This window comes from Taudactylus pleione, unplaced genomic scaffold (assembly GCF_031769625.1).
Source record: "Taudactylus pleione unplaced genomic scaffold, aTauple2 ptg000386l, whole genome shotgun sequence".
Lineage (NCBI taxonomy): Eukaryota > Metazoa > Chordata > Amphibia > Anura > Myobatrachidae > Taudactylus > Taudactylus pleione.
The window spans coordinates 15624297-15646062 of record NW_028284787.1 but is presented as its reverse complement, the minus strand read 5'-3'; the positions used below and the strand labels follow the sequence as shown (position 1 = coordinate 15646062).

The 21766-nt window shown below is 39.8% G+C and overlaps 1 protein-coding gene across 6 annotated transcripts in view; it reads left to right on the top strand.

The window, feature by feature from the left end:
- The window catches only part of TRIO (trio Rho guanine nucleotide exchange factor), a 496865-nt gene that overhangs the window by 127624 nt on the left and 347475 nt on the right, over window positions 1-21766 (top strand). For all 6 annotated transcript variants that reach the window (XR_015869672.1, XR_015869673.1, XM_088445727.1 and 3 more), the window contains exons 12-14: window positions 2538-2707; window positions 6355-6529; window positions 18676-18871. Coding sequence is in view for 4 of the 6 variants with exons in the window: in XM_088445727.1 (XP_088301853.1) it covers window positions 2538-2707; window positions 6355-6529; window positions 18676-18871 (541 nt within the window). In the remaining 2 variants the exon portion in view is untranslated. The remainder of the gene's footprint in view (window positions 1-2537; window positions 2708-6354; window positions 6530-18675; window positions 18872-21766) is intronic.

Below are 21766 nucleotides of genomic sequence, written 5' to 3'. Positions count from 1 at the left end.
CAGATGTTTGCCTCTGGAGACACCAGTTTCAGGTGTACGGTACTTTAGTCCAGTTACCTGAGCGTTCCTTCCCCTGGAAGCGGTTGTTAAACATCCCATGGTAGCAAATGTTTGGGTACTCGCAGATGAGTCCTTTTCTCTGAATCCATCTGGGGGAAACTGCGTTCCCTCCCTTATGCTCAGTCTTGGTTTTTGTTGCTGTTTTTCACTGCTGTTTGGTTGTTTTTGTATTTTCAGATGTATCACTGTTACTGCTTATCCTTTGTGATCTCTTTGCAAGTAGTACTGGCCTTTCAGTGATTGCAGAGGGGAGGAGCTAGAGTGTAAGTGACAGATTAGTTTAAGTGCCAGCTCCTGAGGTCCCATCCTGCTACCCATAGTAACAGTGAAAAGCATTTTAACTGTGATTACCCAAAAATCACATTATTTTAACATAAATGTCCTTGAATTTTTCAATAAAATGTTGACTTTCGTTTGTCTGATTTCAATAAATCATGCAAACTGTAAAAAATATAGCATTGCTTAGAGACGAGCTGTTTACTTATTGTTATACACAAAATGCTTGTTATTTACTATGTGGTACACGTGGGTTGGAATCCTGACACTTGGAATGCCGGCAGCGGAATCCCGGTGGTGAAAATGCTGGTAAGTATTGGATGTATTCCCTCCCCTGCAGCTTAACCCATAACCCTCCCCTCCCGGAGCCCAAACATAATACTTAGTGTTTGAAGTTGTTGGCATTAAGACCCATCGGGATCCCGCAGCCGCTATAGTGCGTGTTGGGATTCTGACTGTTGTGTACTGGGAAGTAGTCTGCATCATATCTGTGCACGGGCAGGTCCCTAGAGCTCCATACTACAGGTTGAGTCTCCCATATCCAAATATTCCGAAATACAGAATTATTTTAGCATGAGTGAGATAATGAAACCTTTGATTTTTGATGGTTCAATGTACACAAACTTTGTCTAAGGCGCAAATTATTAAAAATATTGTATAAAATTACCTTCAGGCTGCGTGTATAAGGTGTATATGAAACATAAATTAATTTTATGCATTTACACAAACTTAGCTTGAGCCACAAAATTATTGAAAATATTGTATAAAATAACCTGCAGGCTGTGTGTATAAGGTGTGTATAACACATAAATGCATTCTGCGTGTATATTGGAGTCCCATTCCCAAGATATTTTATTATGATGTGCAAATATTCCAAACTACAGAATATTCCGTTATCCAAAATACCCCTGGCCCCAAGCATTTTAGATATGGGAGACTCAACCTGTAATAGGAATAGTTTGTCAAGTAATCTCCTGCGTATCTCTGTGTATCTCATATCTGAGGTACTGTGTCAAAGTAGCCCTGCACTGTGATTCACAACAAGTCACTGGCTCTGCTAAATGCCTTGAAGTAGAATTGCCCTATCAATGTTTCTATCAATGCCCTTCTTCCCTGCTTTCTTAACCCTGTATTCATGGTTTCCAGCAGATGGTAGGACAGCAAAAGCAGGAGGACTTCAGGGGGAACCAATTAGTTGTTAAACCTTCTTGTGATTATGCTCTGGAAGTCTATGAAGTGTTTATTTCACTAAACTTGGGATAATGCTGTTGTTGCAAACACTTTCATTTACAGTGTACCGCCATTTGATTTAGTGTGACACAAAATCTTTCAGATTTCATCCTGCATAGCTATTTGTCAGAAATTATGACTTTATCCAATGCATACAAGATATTACAGGTTGAGTCTACCATATCCAAATATTCCGAAATACGTGCAGGGGCACATTGGGCGGGAAGGAGTACCGGGCAGCAAGTTGTACGGGGACGTGGCGCATTGGGGCGGGGGGGAAGTGCTGGGCGGTAGGCTGTTTCTGGGGGGCAATGCGCCCGCAAAAAACAACCTGGGGAGAACACTGGCACTTGGCTCTTTTTCTTGTGGATTACGTGATTCCCAAGAAAAGCAGAACTCTGAAAATATATACTTCCTTTAGCTGCTTTTTGTATTATCTATGGGCATCTGAAAGGGGGCAGGGGCGCTCCACGAAACATTTAAGGTGACTGCAGACGGTTAGTGGCTGTGCTTTATAGCAATAGGCTGCACAGCCCCTGCACTGTCTGCAGGAGGTGCAATGTGTGGTCTTTAAGTTAAAAGATCGCACATTACACCTCCTTCTCCGCGCAGGGGTTGTGCAGCCTATTCCTATAAAGCTCAACTCTTGACCATCTGGGGTAGCCGCTCCAGTCCTTGCGCGCCCAGCAACAGGTAAGAGGGAGGGGTGCAGGGGCATCTAAACAATTTTATGTTGCCCCCTCAAAGTCATTTTATTCCTTTAGCAAACTTGTAGTGCAAAACTGATTTTTAATTTATATTAAACATAGCACTGTTTTAAGCTTGTAAAATCCCAAGCCTCAGATGTTTGATTTTAAACAATTGAAAACAGTCCACTTACAGAAAGTCTATATTAAAAAGTGGTTTTTTTTATTGTGTAATCTGTGATGCACAGCTAATGTAAAAGTATTTATTATTTTTTGCTTCATTAGTTGTGGACATGGATGGAGGACCTACAAAAAGAACTGTTAGATGATGTCTATGCGGAATCAGTGGAAGCTGTTCAGGATCTAATAAAACGCTTTGGTCAGCAACAACAAACAACTCTACAGTTTACTGTAAATATTATAAAAGAAGGAGAAGATCTGATCCAACAGCTTAGGTATATAGTAGAACATATTAGTCTCTTGCTACTGTAAAATATGTGAATTAATGGATTTTTGGTTGTTTTTTAGTGATTGTTGTTTTTTATTCCGGAGCAAAGCTTGCTCGATAAAGTATTGTCTTTCATGTATGTTTAACTATATTCTATACTCTAGCATCCACACAAGAAAAAGGTAGCACCTCTATTCAAACACAAGATAAAATTAGTATAAATCCAACTTGTGTTCTTAAAATTGCTTATTTAATTACAATATTTCAATTAAAAAAATAATAATCTATAGATAGATCTAGATATACTTGCTCCAAATATACTAGAAAAAATTAGCGCCTATATTCCGCTACTAGATGAAATTAATATAAATCTAACTCGCGTGTATTTTATATATGTAAGTCATTCCAATAACACACTAAAATATAGGGGCAATAAAAGCAGTGCCTCAAGAAATATATATAACTTCAGTATCCTCAAAATTTTTGACCAATTGCAGTCCAGGATTAATTACTGAAATATTTCCGTATAATAATCAGAATATGTATGGTGTCTGTTATGTATAAAGCAATCGATTTGATATGCAGATGTGTCCACATACATCTAACTTCTTTGCACAATAAACAGCCCTTCTAGTCGCACCACGCTGTGGCGTGACTCTGAAGGGATGAGCATATTTTTGTGCGATTTTTTTTTTTTTTTTTTTTTTTTTTTTACGTTCAAATGAATCTTATTCAGCGGCTGTGACACGTAGCATTTCGCATGCAGATACATAACATTTTAATCAGCAGAAACTGCTTGTGCATTGGTTTGCGAATAAGATGTATTTGAAGGTAAAATGTTGCACGAAAAGACGCTCTGCGCTACAGTGTCATACGGCAATCACGCATTGTGTTTAACGTGACTTGTAGCGCACGGAAGTAAGATGTATGTGGACACATCTATATCAGTCACACTGTGGAAGCATGTTCAAAACAGATTTTATTGAACCATATATATTGTACAGGTTGAGTCTCCCATATCCAAATATTCAGAAATACGGAATATTCCGAAATACGGAATATTTTTGGCATGACTGAGATAGTGATTTTTGATGGTTTAATGTACACAAACTTTGTTTAAGGCACAAAATTATTAAAAATAAAGTATAAAATGACCTATAGGCTGTGTGTATAAGGTGTATATGACACATACATAAATTTCATATATGTACACAAACTTTGTTTGAGCCACCAAATTATTGAAAATATTGTATAAAATTACCTGCAGGCTGTGTGTATAAGGTGTATATAAATCATAAATGTATTCTGTGTTTAGATTTGGGCCCTATTCCTAAGACATTTCAATATGGTATGCAATTATTCCAAAATACGGAATATTCCGATATCCAAAATACCCCTGGTCCCAAGCATTTTGGATATGGGAGACTCAACCTGTATTGATGCCTGGGTGATATTCAATGGACCTCAAGTACAACGCTATGTTCCCCACTATTCATTGAGCGGTAATTACAGTATAGTGAGGACTCTGTGTTCTCCAGTATAGTCTCAATAAGAGCCGGTGAAATTAGCCACAGTGGGTAAAGGAGCTCTGGTTGAGAACATACGGCAGTGTGTAAACCACTCACTCCACTGTGCTGCAATAGCCGGCTAACAACTTCATAGGTGGCCCAGCTGTATAGTGGTCATGGTGTATACGCCAGACTCTACTCTGCCCCCCATGTTGAATTTTTGTACGCACACAGGTGGCTGTGCACAGAGGTGTCCCAGTTGTCTTTTTTTTCAAAGGGTGCTTGGCCATACACTACACATGGATAATCTGCAGGATTTAAACCTGCTCACTTTGCGCGTTTCTCTTTCACAGAAAGTTTCATCAAAAGAATAAGGTATACCATACGTAGGGGAAAATTAATTTAGCCACTGTAATTTACTGCATGCTAATTGAAACATCAGGGCTCAATTAGAGTTGAAAGCAGGCTGCAGTTAACTAGGTTTTTATTTTTACGAGATGTCTCGAAAAGAAATCCGCGTTAACTAAGCCTGTTTGCTGGTGCCACGACGAGTTAACCCATAGGTCCAGGAACTTATCTCGGATTCTATGGGTTAACGTGGTTAACACTGTCATTTATTGGGGCACATAAAAGGGGCTCTAATTGAATAGCTACGCGGGAGTTAAAGCCCGAGGCTATCACCCGCGGTAAATTACTGCTGCTAATTGAATTCTGCCCATATTCTGATTATTGACATATTCTAGTAATTAATCCTGTACGGCAATTGGTGAATAATTTTGAAAAAACTGAAGTTACATATATTTTTTGAGGCTCCGCTTTTATTGTCATTATAATTTTGTGTTAGTGGAATGATTTTACCAGTGATTGCGAAATACGTGCTATAGTGAGTTTTTCCGCGATACAGTAAGTGGGTGACTCAGTTTTTAAAAATTATACGTTTGCAAGTCCCTCACTTGTCACCGCCGGCGTGACTGCTGTATAGGCAGTATCACTTTATCTGGCAGCAGGTAAATGGTATTTATTATAGCACAGGAGGAAATACAGTTGCAGCACCCACTAGTGCCCTGTTTGATTATATGGGGATACTGACTTGTGTCCTATTATAATAGTGGAGCAAACTATTGTACTCCTTCTGCTCTCCTGTGTACTCTGCTCTCCCACCCCTGTTCCCCTTTCCCAATTTCTGTACTACTTCTGCTCACCAGCTCCATTGTGCCCCCTGTTCCCCTCTCCCCATGTCTGTACCCCTTCTGTTCTTCTGTGCCCCCTCTTACCCTCTCGCCATGTCTGTACACCCTCTGCTCTCCTGTGTACTCCCTCATCCCACCCGTTTCCTTCTCCCTATGTCATTCTCAGTGCAAAATATGCGCTATAGTGCGTTTTTACGCGCTACTGGCAGTGAGCAATAAATTGTGATAGGACCCAGAAAATGTGCAGTAGGACCCCAGTTTTTTTACAGCTTTTTTTTTCGTTCAGCGCGATCACTGTATTTGTTATCACAAAGTTTGCTGCTTCAGTGTTTTTAGACCTCTTTGTCAGATGTTACTATGGTATACTGAAGTAAAATTACAAGCATTTCATAAGTGTCAAAGGCTTTTATTGACAATTACATAAAGTTCATGCTAAGAGTCAATATTTGCAGTGTTGACCCTTCTTTTTCAAGACCTCTGCAATTCGCCCTGGCATGCTGTCAATCAACTTCTGGGCCATATACTGACTGATTTTTTTCTTGTATATTTGGAGCAAGTACTTTTGCTTAAAATGTGATTGGTAATACCTTTTGATAAGCAGCATTCCTATACACTTTAAGTGGGCGCACTATATACAAATCGTTTTCTTACTATCGCCCTTTTGCTTTTGTTTTCACTCGTCATATATTCATATTATATACTGCATCAAATGAAATAATTTATGTCGATTCCGTGTCAAACGTTTTTCTGCATTTCTAGTGCATCACATCTTTTCTTTAACAGTTTCTCTTCTTTTAGTTTTATTCTTCAATAGGCATTTGTTTCGTCATATTTTATGTACAAATAAAATATTTTTTATTATTGAGTTTTCCTTTTCATACATGCGACAGGTGAAATGTAACACAAAGAGCATTAATATCAAACCACAACCTCCTCTTCTGTTTTTTTGTGTAAAGGGATTCTGCAATTTCCAGTAACAAAACTCCACACAACAGCTCCATCAATCATATTGAAAGTGTTCTTCAGCAGCTGGATGAGGCCCAGTCACAGATGGCGGAGCTTTTTCAAGAACGAAAAATAAAACTTGAACTCTTCTTGCAGTTGCGAATATTTGAAAGAGATGCTATTGATGTAAGTAATACATTTTGATCAGTGTTGCTAATGTACCTTTTCATACTGTACTTTAGTTAAAAGGTTTGTCCATTTGGTTAGTCCGCTCTTTCTCACCTGACTCCAATTGCCTTAATCCAATAGCAACATGGCACTGTGAGTTTGCAGTACAGGAAGTTGAAGGTGATTCTGCCATAAAGCTGAATAGAGTGCTTCTCTTGTGCTTCAGGAAGAGGTGTGTAGTTGTCCAGTGCTGATAGCTCCCAAAATGATGCATGTTCAGGTAAAAGGACGGGTGTCACATTTGTTACTTGGTGGAAGCAGAAGGGAAAAAAAGAGTTGTCCATAACATATGTAGACTTGCCTTGTAAGGGGTCGATGCAGAGTTGAGAGCAAAGCAAAAAAAAAGTAGCAAATTTGCCCCTTGGCCAGGTGTAGAATTATTTATCAGTCTGCATCAGCCCCTAAGGGGCATATTCAATTAGGTGCAAATTTACCAAAAATCTTGCACTGTAGAGTTTTTCAGTATTCAATTCGGGGAGAAATTTTCTTTTTTTTGAGCACCTTTAGAGCAAGTCCAATTTTTCCTAAAATCGTTTATTTTAGGGAAAATTGTCAGGACTTGCTTCTTAACCCCTTGGATACCCACCGTAATGACTAATCAATTGGAACTTTCCAATTAGCTTTATTAGTCCAGTGCTGTCCTCCTTCTCCTGTTCCCTGACATGCTGGAAGTCTTCCCCTGTCTTCCCAGCATCTGCTGTGAGGGGTGCTGCTGATGTCTGTGTGTAGGCGTGCTGCTGGATTGTATGTGACCCTTGCTGAGAGATGCCGTCAGTTTGTGTGTGAGCTATCAGGTGCGTGTGCGTCCCAGTCAGTTGGCAGTGTGAAGCATGCAGCAGCTGGGCACAGGAGTGGCTGGAAAACACATGCGAGTGCCCGGTGTTCCGTGGCCACATCTTCTTTTGTTTCTTCTCCCCGCAGGATTTTGGCTGCAAAAAACTTTGCAACTGTTTTCAATTGAATACAGCGGTTATCAGGAGAGCGCATCCTTGCAGTAATTCAAAATTGCCCATGAGGTGCGTAAATTTTTTTCCAAACAATATCCTCCACCCAATTGAATATGCCCCTAAAAATTTTAAGTATAGATACTTACAAATTGGTGGTATGCACAGCGAAATATCCAGTTAGTATTCGGTAGTAGAGAAAAAAAAATTAAACAGAGAAAATATATGAGCAAATGCTAAATCAAATTGAACAATTGTTTAAAACAAAACACTTGAAGGCACATGAATGAAGAGAAGGAATAATTGTTTAGAACAAAAAGTGTACCTAAACATAACACTGCAAAGCACCTATTGCAGAAAAGAATGCCTCAGAGGCAGAATATGTGCGTCGACTACTTTGCAAATACAACAAGGAGTTGAAAGCACTGTCCCATGATCATTTGCAAAATAATGTTTTCCCTTATTCACTGTTGCACTTGCTCAATTGTGCTGTGAGTATTCCTAAAAATTATTTCAGCTTCAAGAGGATAAACACTTTTTGTAATGCAGTTTACAATCTTCTCCACAGATATAGTTTATTAATTAGTCAATAGGCAGTGCTTGTAATTGTTAATCAATAGGCAGTGCTTGTATTTGTCAATGAATACACAGGGCTTGTATTTTTCAATTAATACGCACTGCTTGTATTTTTCAATTAATACGCACTGCTTGTATTTTTCAATTAATACGCACTGCTTGTATTTTTCAATTAATACGCACTGCTTGTATTTTTCAATTAATACGCACTGCTTGTATTTTTCAATTAATACGCACTGCTTGTATTTGTCCATTAATACGCACTGCTTGTATTTGTCCATTAATAGTCAATGCTTGAGTTTGTTCATTAATTGTGAATACAATCATATGTTCTCACTCTGGCCACCAAACATGGGAAGGTATTTGCCTCTGAGGTTCATTCATAGAATCGTTAAGGGAAGCCTTTCTGTGATGATTATAATAGTACATTAATGTGGGAAACAATTATTGACTATCTTGATCTGAAAACAGAAATGTTTTCCAGCAGTTTCACAAATACATTTTCTGCCAAGTCCTCTAGGCACTAACCCAATAATTTTATTGGCACACCCAGAAACAGAACAGGCTTTTGTGGGTGTCTAGACTCATATCTGGTGACTGCAAGCATTCAGTGCTCTCAGCACATGGTTGAAATTGATAATGTCTGCAGTGTACTAATAGCTTCTGCTGAGAAGACAATAATTTTTAGGATTGCTAACAGTTAAATAAGGTGCATTTAGCATAAAGTGATTTGGCTGCTTGTCCTGAGGACCCTATATACTGTACATATTTGTAGTTTTAACAAAGTAGTAGATACACACCTTCTTGCCAACGTATCCACACAAATTAGAGGACATTTGTATTAATTTTATTTTCTGAACAGTGACCATTTCAAAAGTAATTTAATGTGAGTGCATATGTACACAGTACAGAACACATTTACACTGTTCTTTCATCAATTACAATAAACCTCTGCAGTTTTTAGAAAATTAAATACAAGTTGTTTCAGCTAATGAACTGGGTCATTCAGCCATGCATGGCTTGATGTGGCTCTTGCTACAAGTTAGATGTAAATGCCTATGGTTCATTACTCCCATGGCTTATTTTGTTGTCCTCCTAAGGCGATTTAGTTTTTTTTACAGTGATTTCTATATTTACATCTCTGACTTCATACCACATAATGTTGAAATGTACTACCGTGTTATTAGTAGTGATAACATTAATGTTACTTGTATGTGATTTTCTAAATTATGCCATTGGAAAACCTAGGATGAGTGCCTTGATAATGTGGACTCAAAACCACACAGGAAACTGATCTGAAAAGTTTGTTTTCTTTTTGAAGCCATGGAAAGATAAATAAATATGCCTTTAACAAGGTTCTTTGGTTTTCAGTTTACAGATTTTACTCCAAAAGATAAAATAAGAATAAACAAATTGCCATTGTTACCTGTTCACATAGCTTTCTGATTGTATAATGAATCAAACAGATACTTACTCAGTACAGGATGAGTCTCCCATATCCAAATATTCCGAAATACTGAATATTCTGAAATACGGAATAATTTTGGCATGACTGAGGTAATGAAACCTTTGATTTTTGATGGTTCAATGTACACAAACTGTCTAAGGCACAAATTCTTAAAAATATTGTATAAAATGACATTCAGGCTGTGTATATAAGGTGTATATGAAACATAAATTAATTTCTGTACACAAACTTTGCTTGAGCCACAAAATTATTGAAAATACTGTATGAAATTACCTGCAGGCTGTGTGTATAAGGTGTATATAACACATACCCGCATTCTGTGTGTATATTGGGGTCCTATTCCCAAGATATTTCATTATGATGTGCAATTATTCCAAAATACGGAATATTCCGTTATCCAAAATACCCCTGGTCCCAAGCATTTTGGATATGGGAGACTCAACCTGTACATGGCATGTGATCATACAGCTTTTATAATTATGTTCTCTAAAATGGAGGAAAGCTGATATCTGCGAACTCAGAGATGACAGTGGATTTTAACCTACAGAGGAGGATGAGTGTGCAGTACAACATGGGAGTGATGAAGACTAATCTCATTACCAAGCACGTGTCCTCATTCCACCCCAACTCATCATCCAGGCATGCTCCATTTGGGAGGAGGCTGATACGGAAAAAGAGTGGAAATGTACTGTTCTTTCCCATATTTTTGGCTTATTACATAGACTGCAAAGTATTAGATTTGCAACTACTTAATATTTTGAATATTCACTGTAAGGACATAAAAGTTTTCGACTGGGTTTAGAGTCTGGCCTCAAAAATTGCAGAGATTTTTTTTTGTATACTTTAGTCTAAATATATTTTTTAAATATATATATATTTTTTTAGGGAAAAAAATATGCCTGGTATCCATAGGTTCCCATTGCAGTATTACCTCCGACCCCAATCCCCAGTGGCAATTGATTCTCCTCCCCCGAACCACTATGTCCACTGGTCCCCATTGAAGAATAGCCCCCAAATGGTGGTATATATAAATCACTACCCCCCTACCTTAATGCTGGGCCATATACTATACAATTATCTGTCAGATATCTGTCCAATCTGGCTGGTTGGAATGAAAACCTGGTACTGTATGGGAGCTAATGACAGTCGATCATATGGTTTTAAACACTGGAAAACGGACAAAAAACAATTGTTCAAATTGGTTAAATTCGTGTGTTTTGACCAATTTGTCTGAACGACCAGTTTTGTCTGTTTTCCAGTGTTTGTGAGCAAATGGTTGATTGTCATTTGCTCCCATAAATTACCAGTTTGGACGAATATCTGACAGCTAATTGTATAGTGGATGCCCAGCATTAGTCATTAGCATTGATCATCAGTCCCCCTTGCCTTACACTTAAATTTTACTTTTTGGCCGGCGCATATGCTCCAGAAAGCAATTTGCAAGGCATTCTGCGGTGCAAACTTGCTTTAGTGACAGCGGTCACAGACGACACCTCTACATTACTGCTTAGTGGTTCTCTTCATCTACAGTCTTGATGTACATTGTGCCCATAATTAAAGACTATGTATTCAGAGCTGTATGTAGCTGTCACTAGTAGGCAACATGCCACCAAATTTAGTAAGTTCATGGGGAGAATGTCAACGGGGAAAAAAAAATACTTGTAAAATCTGCTGATGGGGGACGATATGGTGCTGTCTAAGGTTATTATGCATGAAAAGGTACCCAAAAAAGAGTAACCTAAAATGAAACGTTTTTATTTCTCTTTGTAAAATCTGAAAAAGAAATTGTAGAGAGCTATAAAGTCACAGTACGAATATTGCATGGTATTCTGTGGGTTACTGAAAAATTAGGACTCACTCTGCCTGATCGTACTTAAATTGCAATTTCTGTATTATGATAATGATAGTCAGATGAACATCAACTTCTTCATCAGCGATTTCAATGAGCATCATGAGCGAACTTTGAGTGATTCAGGAGCGGAGAAAGCAATTCATCTGGCACTTTAGTTTCTTTTTCATTTTATACAAAGGCTAACAATAGAATCCTTTCTTTCTCTTCATGCTTTGAATAGTATAAATTTGATGGCATCCCGCCTACTAGTTAGAGCTACAGACATTTTTAAATAATACAACTTTAATTATGGGTACTTTGTATATGCGGATGGGTCCTTTTTGTCCTAAGCAGCTAATGAGTTAAGAATAGGTGGACAGTGAAAGATGTCATCCTGTTTCAAACAGCACACATGTCAATAATCGCACTGTACTCAAGATAACTGAATGATAGGTGGGTGAAGTCCATATTTCAAATGAAGGCCATACAGTAACAATTATATTTTTTTTCTTCAGGGTCCACAGAATCTACCTTGGGGTATGCAGTTGGAGAGATCCATTGCACCAAACAGCTACAGCTTTAAAGCTCCCAGCATGCACTGGTCCTCTTCCCTATATACCCCACCTCCAGCCACAGGCATTCAGTTTTTTGTTTGGTGCGCGCCAAGTATCCAGATGCACCTGTTTAACAGCGGGACTGCCTAGGCAGTCACAGGCTTTTTCTTTTATGATTAACCTTCGTTTTTTGAACTTCTGAGTTGAGCAGTACTAAGCGCCGAATAGGACGCAGGTTCTACGACTCCATCTACCTCTGCCAATGCCGAAACGCCAGTACCGCTAAATGTCCTGGGGATTTCGGCAGGCCTCAGCGAGTGTCGATGGGGTCCGGACTGCGATCGGATTCACGGAGATGGCAGGAAAGCGATTCCTTGTGTGACACAGTCCAGGCCTCCAGTGTAGGAGACGCACCAGAGGCGGCTGCGGCTGAAGGCCTCGTGTAACGTGTACTCACTAAGGTGGCCAGAGCCATATCATCTGTCGCCGGGAATGGGTAGTAGACGCACTAGAGCGCACTAGTTAGTGTCTACTACTGTGAGTCCAGTGTACCCGTGCCGTCAAAATCGCAGCTATGGGGAGATAGGTGCTCTCCTGGCCGCTCCTCCCCTGACCCAGATGCAACTTCCGGTTATGGATTCCCACCTCTGAGTTGCTACTTCTGACTACCTTGTGTGATAGACGCTCGCAGTTCACAGTTGTGCGTACTGCTGCAGGGGGGTTGTCCCAGAGGTCTGGTCTGTCTCCCTGTATACCTCTCCTCTGGGTCTGGTATATAGTGCTCTATATCCTGCCAATACCACGGCGGGGCTGGTCAGTTGATTCAGAGTCAAATTGCAATAGCAATGTTTGTATTTATGCATTGTATGTGACTTTCATGCTAGCTGCTGTATATATACTGTCTTTTTTTTTTTCAAACTGTCAGTTATATCTATCACTGTGTTTCTCCTCATCCCTCTAAAAAGGTGTGTGGAGTTTTTCATATGTGAAGTGAAGTGGGTGGCGCATTGCATTTATACTGTGCACCTTATACCGATCACACATTTGTCATGTCTGAGGGTAAAGGTAAGAAGAGTGAGCCTCCGGTGCTCAAGACATGTATATCCTTTTTGGCAGGCCTGTCTGAACAGGATATTGTGCAAGATGGATTGTGTAGTGCCTGTTGTAAACAGCCACCTTTCCTATCTGGTACACCTGCACCTACACGAGCCATCGTGGGAGGCTTCTTGGTCGCAGGTTTTGTCGCTTATGGTGGATATGGTCGCAGCGTCGGGTCCTCCTACCACAATATTGCTTCCTACAGTTGTATCCTTCTATGTACATGTCCCCTTTGAATCCCTGTTGGTATGATTATTCTTCTCACTCTAGTCAAGAGTATGCTGCCATCTATAGCCCCTCAGCAGGTGGTACAGGCAAATAGACCAGGGGCAGTAAAGAAGCAGGGGCATAAGAGAGGTTCTCTTCAGACATTGCCCTAGGATTCTGACCCACCTTTCTCATCAAACTCTGATACTCAGAGTTCTGGGTCTTGAAGAAAACCATCAATCCTCTGTGGATGTCCCCTCTGCGGTGAGAGCCGTTAGATCTGTCCTCAGTATTTAGGCATCAGAAGGTGGCTAGAGATTATTTTCCTCAGTCTGAGCAACTGACGAAACTCATGTCTGAAGCATGGTCTACTCCAAATAAGCATTTCCATACTACAAGGAATTTAACCTCTCGATATCCATTTGCTCAGGGTGAATGTAACAAATGGGAAGTTCCTCCATCAGTAGATGCTCATGTGACTAGATTGATCAAGAACTCTACGTTACCCATTCCTGCAGCATCCTCTTTGAAGGAGGTTACAGATTAGAAAACTTGATAACTATTTAAAATCAGTGTTTTCATTATCTGGAGCTATTACCAGGCCAGCTATGGCTGTAGCCTAGGTAGCCAAGGCTATGGAAGAATGGACAAAGTTTCTGGAGAATAGCATGCCTGATGCTGTCAGAAAACAGCTGTCTTCCCTCTGTCAGATGCGGGAAGCCGCTATATATATGTATATATATATATTATAATATAATATAATATAGGAAGCGGTCATTGACGCAGGTATCTTCACTTCTAGGATATCGGCAGCTTCAGTTGCAGATCGAAAAACCCTTTGGATCCAAACCTGGAAGGCGGGTACAGGTTCCAAGAAAGCACTGGAGTCCTTGCCTTTTGTGGGGAAGGTACTGTTTGGACCAGAGCTGGATGACATAGTGTCTTCTCTGGCAACATCTAAATCTGCGGGGTTGCCATCTACAACTACTCCTAAATATAGGCAGACGTCAGCTCGGTCCTTTTGCCCACAGAGTAGGGCAAAGGGACAGTCTTCCTCTAGATAGAATAATTCCCACAGGAGACGACAGACCAAGAAATCCTGGTCAACCAAACGTCCGGCTTCCAGATTGGATGGTAAGCCCACTGCCTGATGGGGCGGGCCTCCCCCTGGGGGAAGGGGATCTCAGGTTTGGAGGCTGACTCCTACAGTTTTCTTTGGCCTGGCATCAGACCACGATCGGGTTCAAGAGGTGGTCTCTCAAGGTTACACCATCACGTTCCTAAGAAATCCCACTCAAAGGTTTGTTGGTACAACCCTGCCTTTAGACCTGGTCAGGTCCTCGACCTTCCAGGAGTTTATTGGGCCCTCCTGATGTCAGGAGTCATAATCCCTGTACCTGTGACGGAACAGGGAAGGGGTTGTTATTCAAATTTGTTTCGGTTTCAGAAACCAAATGGGTCACATCGCCCTATCCTGAATCTGAAGTCACTCAACAGATTCATCCAAGTGCCCAAATTCCGTATGGAAACCCTACAGTCAACTATGCTGGCAATGGAGCCTGGAGATTTTATGGTCTCACTGGACATACAGGATGTATATATGCATGTTCCGATTGCACAATCCCACCTAAGATTTCTAAGATTGGCGGTAGATCAGCAACATTACCAATTTCAGGCTCTACCCTTCGGACTGGCCACAACCCCTCAGGTATTTACCAAGATAATGGCAGTAATAACTTCTCATCTCAGATGACAAGAGGTTAGGATACTGACATATTTGGACGACCTTCTGATATTGGCACAATCGCAGGAGTTGTTACATTGTCATCTTCAGATGACCATTGTCTGCTTACAAGAGCACGGCTGGATAATAAATTGGAAAAGTCCTCTCTTTCTCCAACTCAGCGGATGGTGCACTTAGGGGCACTGCTGGACTCTCTGGGCCAGAGGATTCTCCTGCCAGAGAACAAGATTGCGGCACTACAGTCTTGTGTGCGCAGTCTACTCTGCAAACAAAGTGTGTCAGTTCACCTTGCAATGCAGGTGCTGGGCTCCATGGTATCCACATTCGATATGGTGGCTTATGCCCAGTTCCACTCCAGGTCCCTGCAGCAATGGATTCTGTGTCATTGGAATGGTTCTTTATCATCGGATAAAATCTCAGATGATCCGCATCTCACCAGAGATTTGTTTCTCCCTCGCTTGGTGCCTAGAGACGACTCATTTAGACAAGGGTTATCCGTTATTGGGTCCCAGGATGCGGACTTCCTAATTGGTCAGGACATACACGCCGGAGAATGGGTTCTTCACCTGGACGTCTTTCATACCCAGGTACGGCTCCAGAACGAGGGACTCCTCAGCTGCCTTCGTGTACACTTTGGTGGTGAAGTATAAAAATTAGGCGCAACCAATAAAATACAATAATAAACAATTGTTAGCTATATAGCAGCTCCCAATGGTAGTGCTGGAAACACTACCCAATTAAGACTAACCTAAACAAAATGAATAAATGTATGTATGTGTGTGTGTATATGTATATATATATATATATATATATATATATATATATATATATATACACACACACACACACGGGTACATAATGTACGATATATTGTTTGTGCAGCCGACAAACTATATATTATTCAGTGCATCTGCAGGTGTGCACATACAATATATTTGTGAACGGCGTTATTCACAGATATATCGAGTCAGACGTGCAGCACAGCAGATGTGATATATAGTTTGGATATATATCGGGTGCATCTGCCTGTGTGTATGGACGACCGACCAATATGCTGGCCGCAGGAACAGCAGACAATGGCGTCAACACTGGCCAGACATATTGGTCAGCTGTTTGGTAAGTGTGTATGCACAGGCACATGCATCCAAATCTGTCTGTCAGTTGGTGGGTCAGCCAGACGGCCGATCCGTTAGCTAAGTGTGTACCCAACATACCTTAACTCATGCTTGGTTGATGGTGGTGGTAGAAAATGGTGTCTCAGGCTTTGTTCTAGAATATCCCAAAAATACTCAGGTTGATATTTGTTGACTGAGGCTGTGTGTCATCAGTGTCATACTGATTAAACCATTGGCTGACCAAACAAACACTGTTCTGTCAGGAATGCAATAATTCAAAGTGGTAAAAAAAAGTCTCTCAGTACCGTAGCTAATAGCATTGAACTTGCCTTCTTTGAAAATGGCTACACACATGCCAGGAAAGTGCATCCCAAAACATTATGGAATGTATTGTAGCAAAAAACAACAAATATTTTCTCCTAGATAAACAGCGAGAAAAAATATAGCTAGAGTGCTACCAGAGAACTCTTTTAAAGTCGCACAAATGATGAGATCCTATAATTCAATGCACTGGGGACCAATACCTTAAAACGTCATAGGAGTTTTTTTTTTTTTCTTGACTTTATAAACAAAATTTGAAAAAAAAAAAAATCATGAGAGGGCATTTAATTTCTAAAGTTATAATATATGTCCACTACCACTGTTTATATTTTCTATATGTCCACTGCCCCCGTCTCTGGTGTCTGACCATACCGCTTAAGCATGGGCCCCTACCACTGCATTCCCCCGGTGGGCCCTTTATGCCCCAGTCCAACACTGGGGAAACCACATGGTCGATGTGTCGAAAGTCGACATTCTGGCATGTGAATGTTAACATTTGACATGCTGACCTTTAGTCTGTATCGACATACTGAATGTTGACCTACCATGTTCATACCATACCATGTCGACTTTATGAATGTTAATATTCTAAACAACATAATTTTATTTGACTTCCCTTATGGAGGTACAAATGTATTGTTGATGACATTTTTGATTTTACATAAATAATTATTAAAAATAATCAGTTATATATTGTTTGATCTTTCTTATACTATATTTAACATAGGTTGCTGCCTTATAAGGTGACAATCGTAGTAGGATAATGTCTAACTCTTCCTATTAAAGGAACTCATCTTGTTCTAGGTTTTTTTGTCTGTGTATCATTATCAAATCATGAAGACTTTTCAGTGGTAATAACAAGTGCTGAGGGCTGAAGATCATTTTAAGTCATACATGCCTACCCTCCCGGTTTTCGTGGGAGGCTCACGATTTTCCGGGTAACCCCCTTTACCCCCGGAAGGGTAGGCACTGCTCCCGCATTCTGCCCACTTCCTAGTGAAGTGGGCAGAATGGGGAGAATTTCATGTTATTTACCCTGCCCCCTATTTAAATTTAAGCCAATCGCATCTATTTCCCGTGAAGGGGGCGGGGTTAATGACACGACCCATCAGGACCCGCCCCCGTCACAGCCCACCTGCTTCTCCTCCCCAGGCATCTCCCAGGCAGGAGAAGCAAAAGGTAGGTAAGTATGCTCTAAGTTTTCACAAAACACATGAGTTTGTTGGATGGGTTTGTAGTTAATTTGACCATATCTCTTTCCTCAACTGCTCAATATTTAATTTCCTGTGTTGTTTGCACCACTGAGCTCACAGATGTGTTTTCCTAAACGTGTTGGTCGGAAAATTCATGTCAGCCTAATGATGGGTTTTTCACCTCAGTTCAATGCTTGTCACCTTAGACACTGCTGCATCACAAGATGTTTGTTAAATTAGCACATATGTGTTGTGGCCCTTGATTTCAACAATCTAGGTATCCTCTTATTTATTCAGGTGTTTGCATTTTGCTGGTCACTTCCTTAATGTAATTAGTAACAACTTTAGTTGAAAAAAAATTAAATACATTTATTACAAGAAATTATATAAATGTGTTAATCCGTTATAATGATTTCTTCATTTACTTATTTTATGTATTTCCCATTATTTATTTTTGTTTGCTTCTTATTGTCTTCTGGTCTATTGCTTTAGTCTTTAGCTCTCTCTATGTGCATACTGACAATCCCCAGAAATAAAATTAAAAAGAAAAAAAACCCTGAAAATATCCTCATATGTTTTGGTATGGTACACATTTAATAGCATCTTACATAAGAATTTTGATTGATGAAAAGGCTACTGTTTAAAAAAAAAATAGATTTTTAATAGTCCTATAAGCCCATACAATTTTGTAAGAAAAATTAGATGGAAGCAAGTCACAGTGTGTGAAAATAGTCAAATTTGGTTTTATGCATTGATAATGGGGTGTTTTAAATTGGAGGAATATGTACTTACTGTAATAAAGAAGAATAGACAACACAACTGTTTTTCATTATCAAATTTGTTTGTGCTTTCCCTCAAACATTCATGAAGGAATTCAGTAACTGAAGATGCTCAGCTGCGCACATATCCGGCAAGTTACAGTTGCGAGGCAAGACTTACAATGTAGATGGACATGGTGTGCTGTTGCTGATTGTCCCATTGGGCCCACTGCATTCAATTGAGTTCCGACCATTGGTGCACTCCACTCATTTTAATTGTTTGTCCTTACTTTAGATCATTTCAGATTTGGAGTCCTGGAATGATGAACTGTCCCTACAAATGAATGACTTTGACACAGAGGATCTTACACTTGCAGAGCAAAGACTGCAGCACCATGCTGACAAAGCACTTACTATGAATAACTTGACTTTTGACGTTATCCACCAAGGACAAGAACTACTACAGTATGTCAATGAGGTCCAAACATCGGGTATGTTTCCAAATGAATAGTTTTGCTAGACCTAGGGGTTGTGCTTTTAGCCAGATATTCAATACTCACTTTTGGCTTGATGTCATTTTTTGTCACATTCTTCATCAACTTATGAGAAATTTGTAATTTCTGATGACACTAATATATGATTGGACACTACCATGCTTCACTAAAAGTTGTGTAAAACTATTGTTTACTCCTGGAATGCTCAGTATAGGAGACTTGCTTTATTGTTTGCACATAGACATGTGCTGTACCATCTGATCAGCCAATTACATGGGGAGGGCCTAATACAGCGACCACTGAGTGTATCTCATAGTACAGCATATCTCCCAATATATGAAAGTATGAATTGCACACTGTGGGCCTGATTCAGCACTGCACACTAGTGCGCTGCTGAATGCAGTTCCCGATGTTTGGGAATCTGCGCAGGCGCATTACCCTTCTGCGAGTCCGCTTGCAAACTGGCAGCAGACTGTCAGTGATTGACAGTCTGCTGCTGTTTGGGGGCAGGGAGGGAGCGGCTACAGCCTCCATTACCCGAAACGGAGGCGTTTCGCCGCCGTTGGGGGGAAGGGAAGAGTCCAGGATCCCTGTCGGGTGACGCAGCTCGATTAAGTAATGCACAGGGGGCGTGATGCCTCTTGTGCATTACCATATCTGCAAAGGATCGCTATTGCAAAGCTACTTGAGTGCAGCTTTGCAATTACGATCCTTACAGAATCGGGCCCAGTGACATGAAATGTGCCGTACCCATGTCACAGTGTACAGACCCTGTTCCCCAGTTGTCATAACTGTAACCAACTTGTGAGAAAATCCTGATAATGTGTACGGTAGGACAATCCCTTCAAATTGGGGCTGCCCTGCCTAAAATCTTCTAAAATTGGTGTACTCCTAGCATTGCTCCTCCCCTTTTCTCTGAAATCGGTTTATTGGCTTATTTCTGTAGATGCTGCAAATTTTTTTTTGCCTTCAGTGATGATATTCTATTACAGAACACACATTACATCACTGTTCACTAATCATAAGTATGATTTTACATGAGTGATATTACTACAGTATTAGGAATATAGAATTTTTAACGTACATAGGGCCTCATTTATCAATGATTTTTATCATTCACAACGAATGATAAAACTTGTTGCATAGCATAATGATGCTCAAGCTAATCGGCTCCCAACTGTCATTTTTCAAATAGATGACAGTTGGGAACTGATTGGCTGAAGCCCCATTATAATATGCAATGAGTTTTATCACATGTGAATGATAAAACTCATTAATAAATGAGGCCCATTAGCACTTATTACTGTTTAATGATGGACAGGAGACCTAGTGAACGAAGTGTAGTGCAACTGCAAAGACTTCTGTTTAAAGCTTTCCTTAGGAGTTGGTTAGCAAGGTTAGTATTTAAACAGTTTTTAGATCTCATCCGCCATTAGGACTTAAAGAAAAAGTGTGGTGGGAGCAATTTGCATTTTATACACAGTTTTGTTACCATAAAGTAATCTGGAGTAGTAAAGAGGAGAAATGTATAAATGTTACTGTAGTTATGTGTATTCTGGGGCTCATTTTGTCTATAATCAGCCAAAAGGTACAACACCATTTGGTGCTGCATTAGAGATCAGATTTAAAATGTGTGGTAAATTTGGGAAGTGTTACGTCCTAGCTCAGCTGTAAGTAGCAGTGTTCAAATAAAGCAGTATTTATGTTATAAAAACAAGAAGTACCCCAAGCGCTAGTATTAAGTAAGAGAAAATATAAATACAGGTTGAGTCTCCCATATCCAAATTCTTCGAAATACGGAATAATTTTGGCATGACTGAGATAATGAAACCTTTGATTTTTGATAGTTCAATGTACACAAACTTTGTCTAAGGCACAAATTATTAAAAATATTGTATAAAATTACCTTCAGGCTGTGTGTATAGGGTGTACAGTATATGTAACATAACTGAATTTTATGTATGTACACAAACTTACTTTGAGCCACAAAATTGTTGAAAATATTGAATAAAATTACTTACAGGCTGTGTGTATAAGATGTATATAGAACATAAATGCATTCTGTGTGTATATTTCATTATGATATGCAAATATTCCAAAATATGGAATATTCCATTATCCAAAATACCCCTGGTCCCAAGCATTTTGGATATCGGAGACTCAACCTGTATCATAAAAACTATAATGAAATAAAAGTGTATGTATATGAGTGAATATAAATATCAGCAGCAGAAAAACACAGTATGCTTGTGATAGCACACCCAACAAAGCACCTGTAAGACAGGCGCAACACAGACTTCCAATTTAATTCTCTGCGCTAATTTGAATGAACAGAGAAAATGGCTAGCAATGAAAATATAATTTAAACAAATGAATTTAATATCAAACAGACATTAGTATAATATATCGATTTTGACCGGTCAAAAGTAAAACAAAAAAGTATATACAATAAAATATATAAAAAAGGGCTGAGACACTGGACCCATATTCGTTACCTGCAGTCACCTGCCATTATCCCAGGAGATCTGGAGAGTTGTATGCCGCACAACTTAATTGGACGCTCATATAACACCGAGGTTGAGGCGGGGATGCAGACATGATCTACAGGACGTCTTACATTTGCAAGGTAGTCGCGGCCACAGACCCTCCCGTTGGAGATATTGCCTCCCTCTAATACATTTATGTCCAGCTTGAGAGTTTACTACTAGCAACATCTACTACTGTTGCCGGATATCCTCCACCGGAGAAGTGACAGTGTTCAAGTAATTTCTCCTATCTTTCTCCTGAGTGCATGACCTCATGTGATTTGTTTTGGAAACCTATCTATTCAATCACTACGTATGAAACACTGAAACATACTATCGAGTATACCATTATTTGTACAGTATGTCA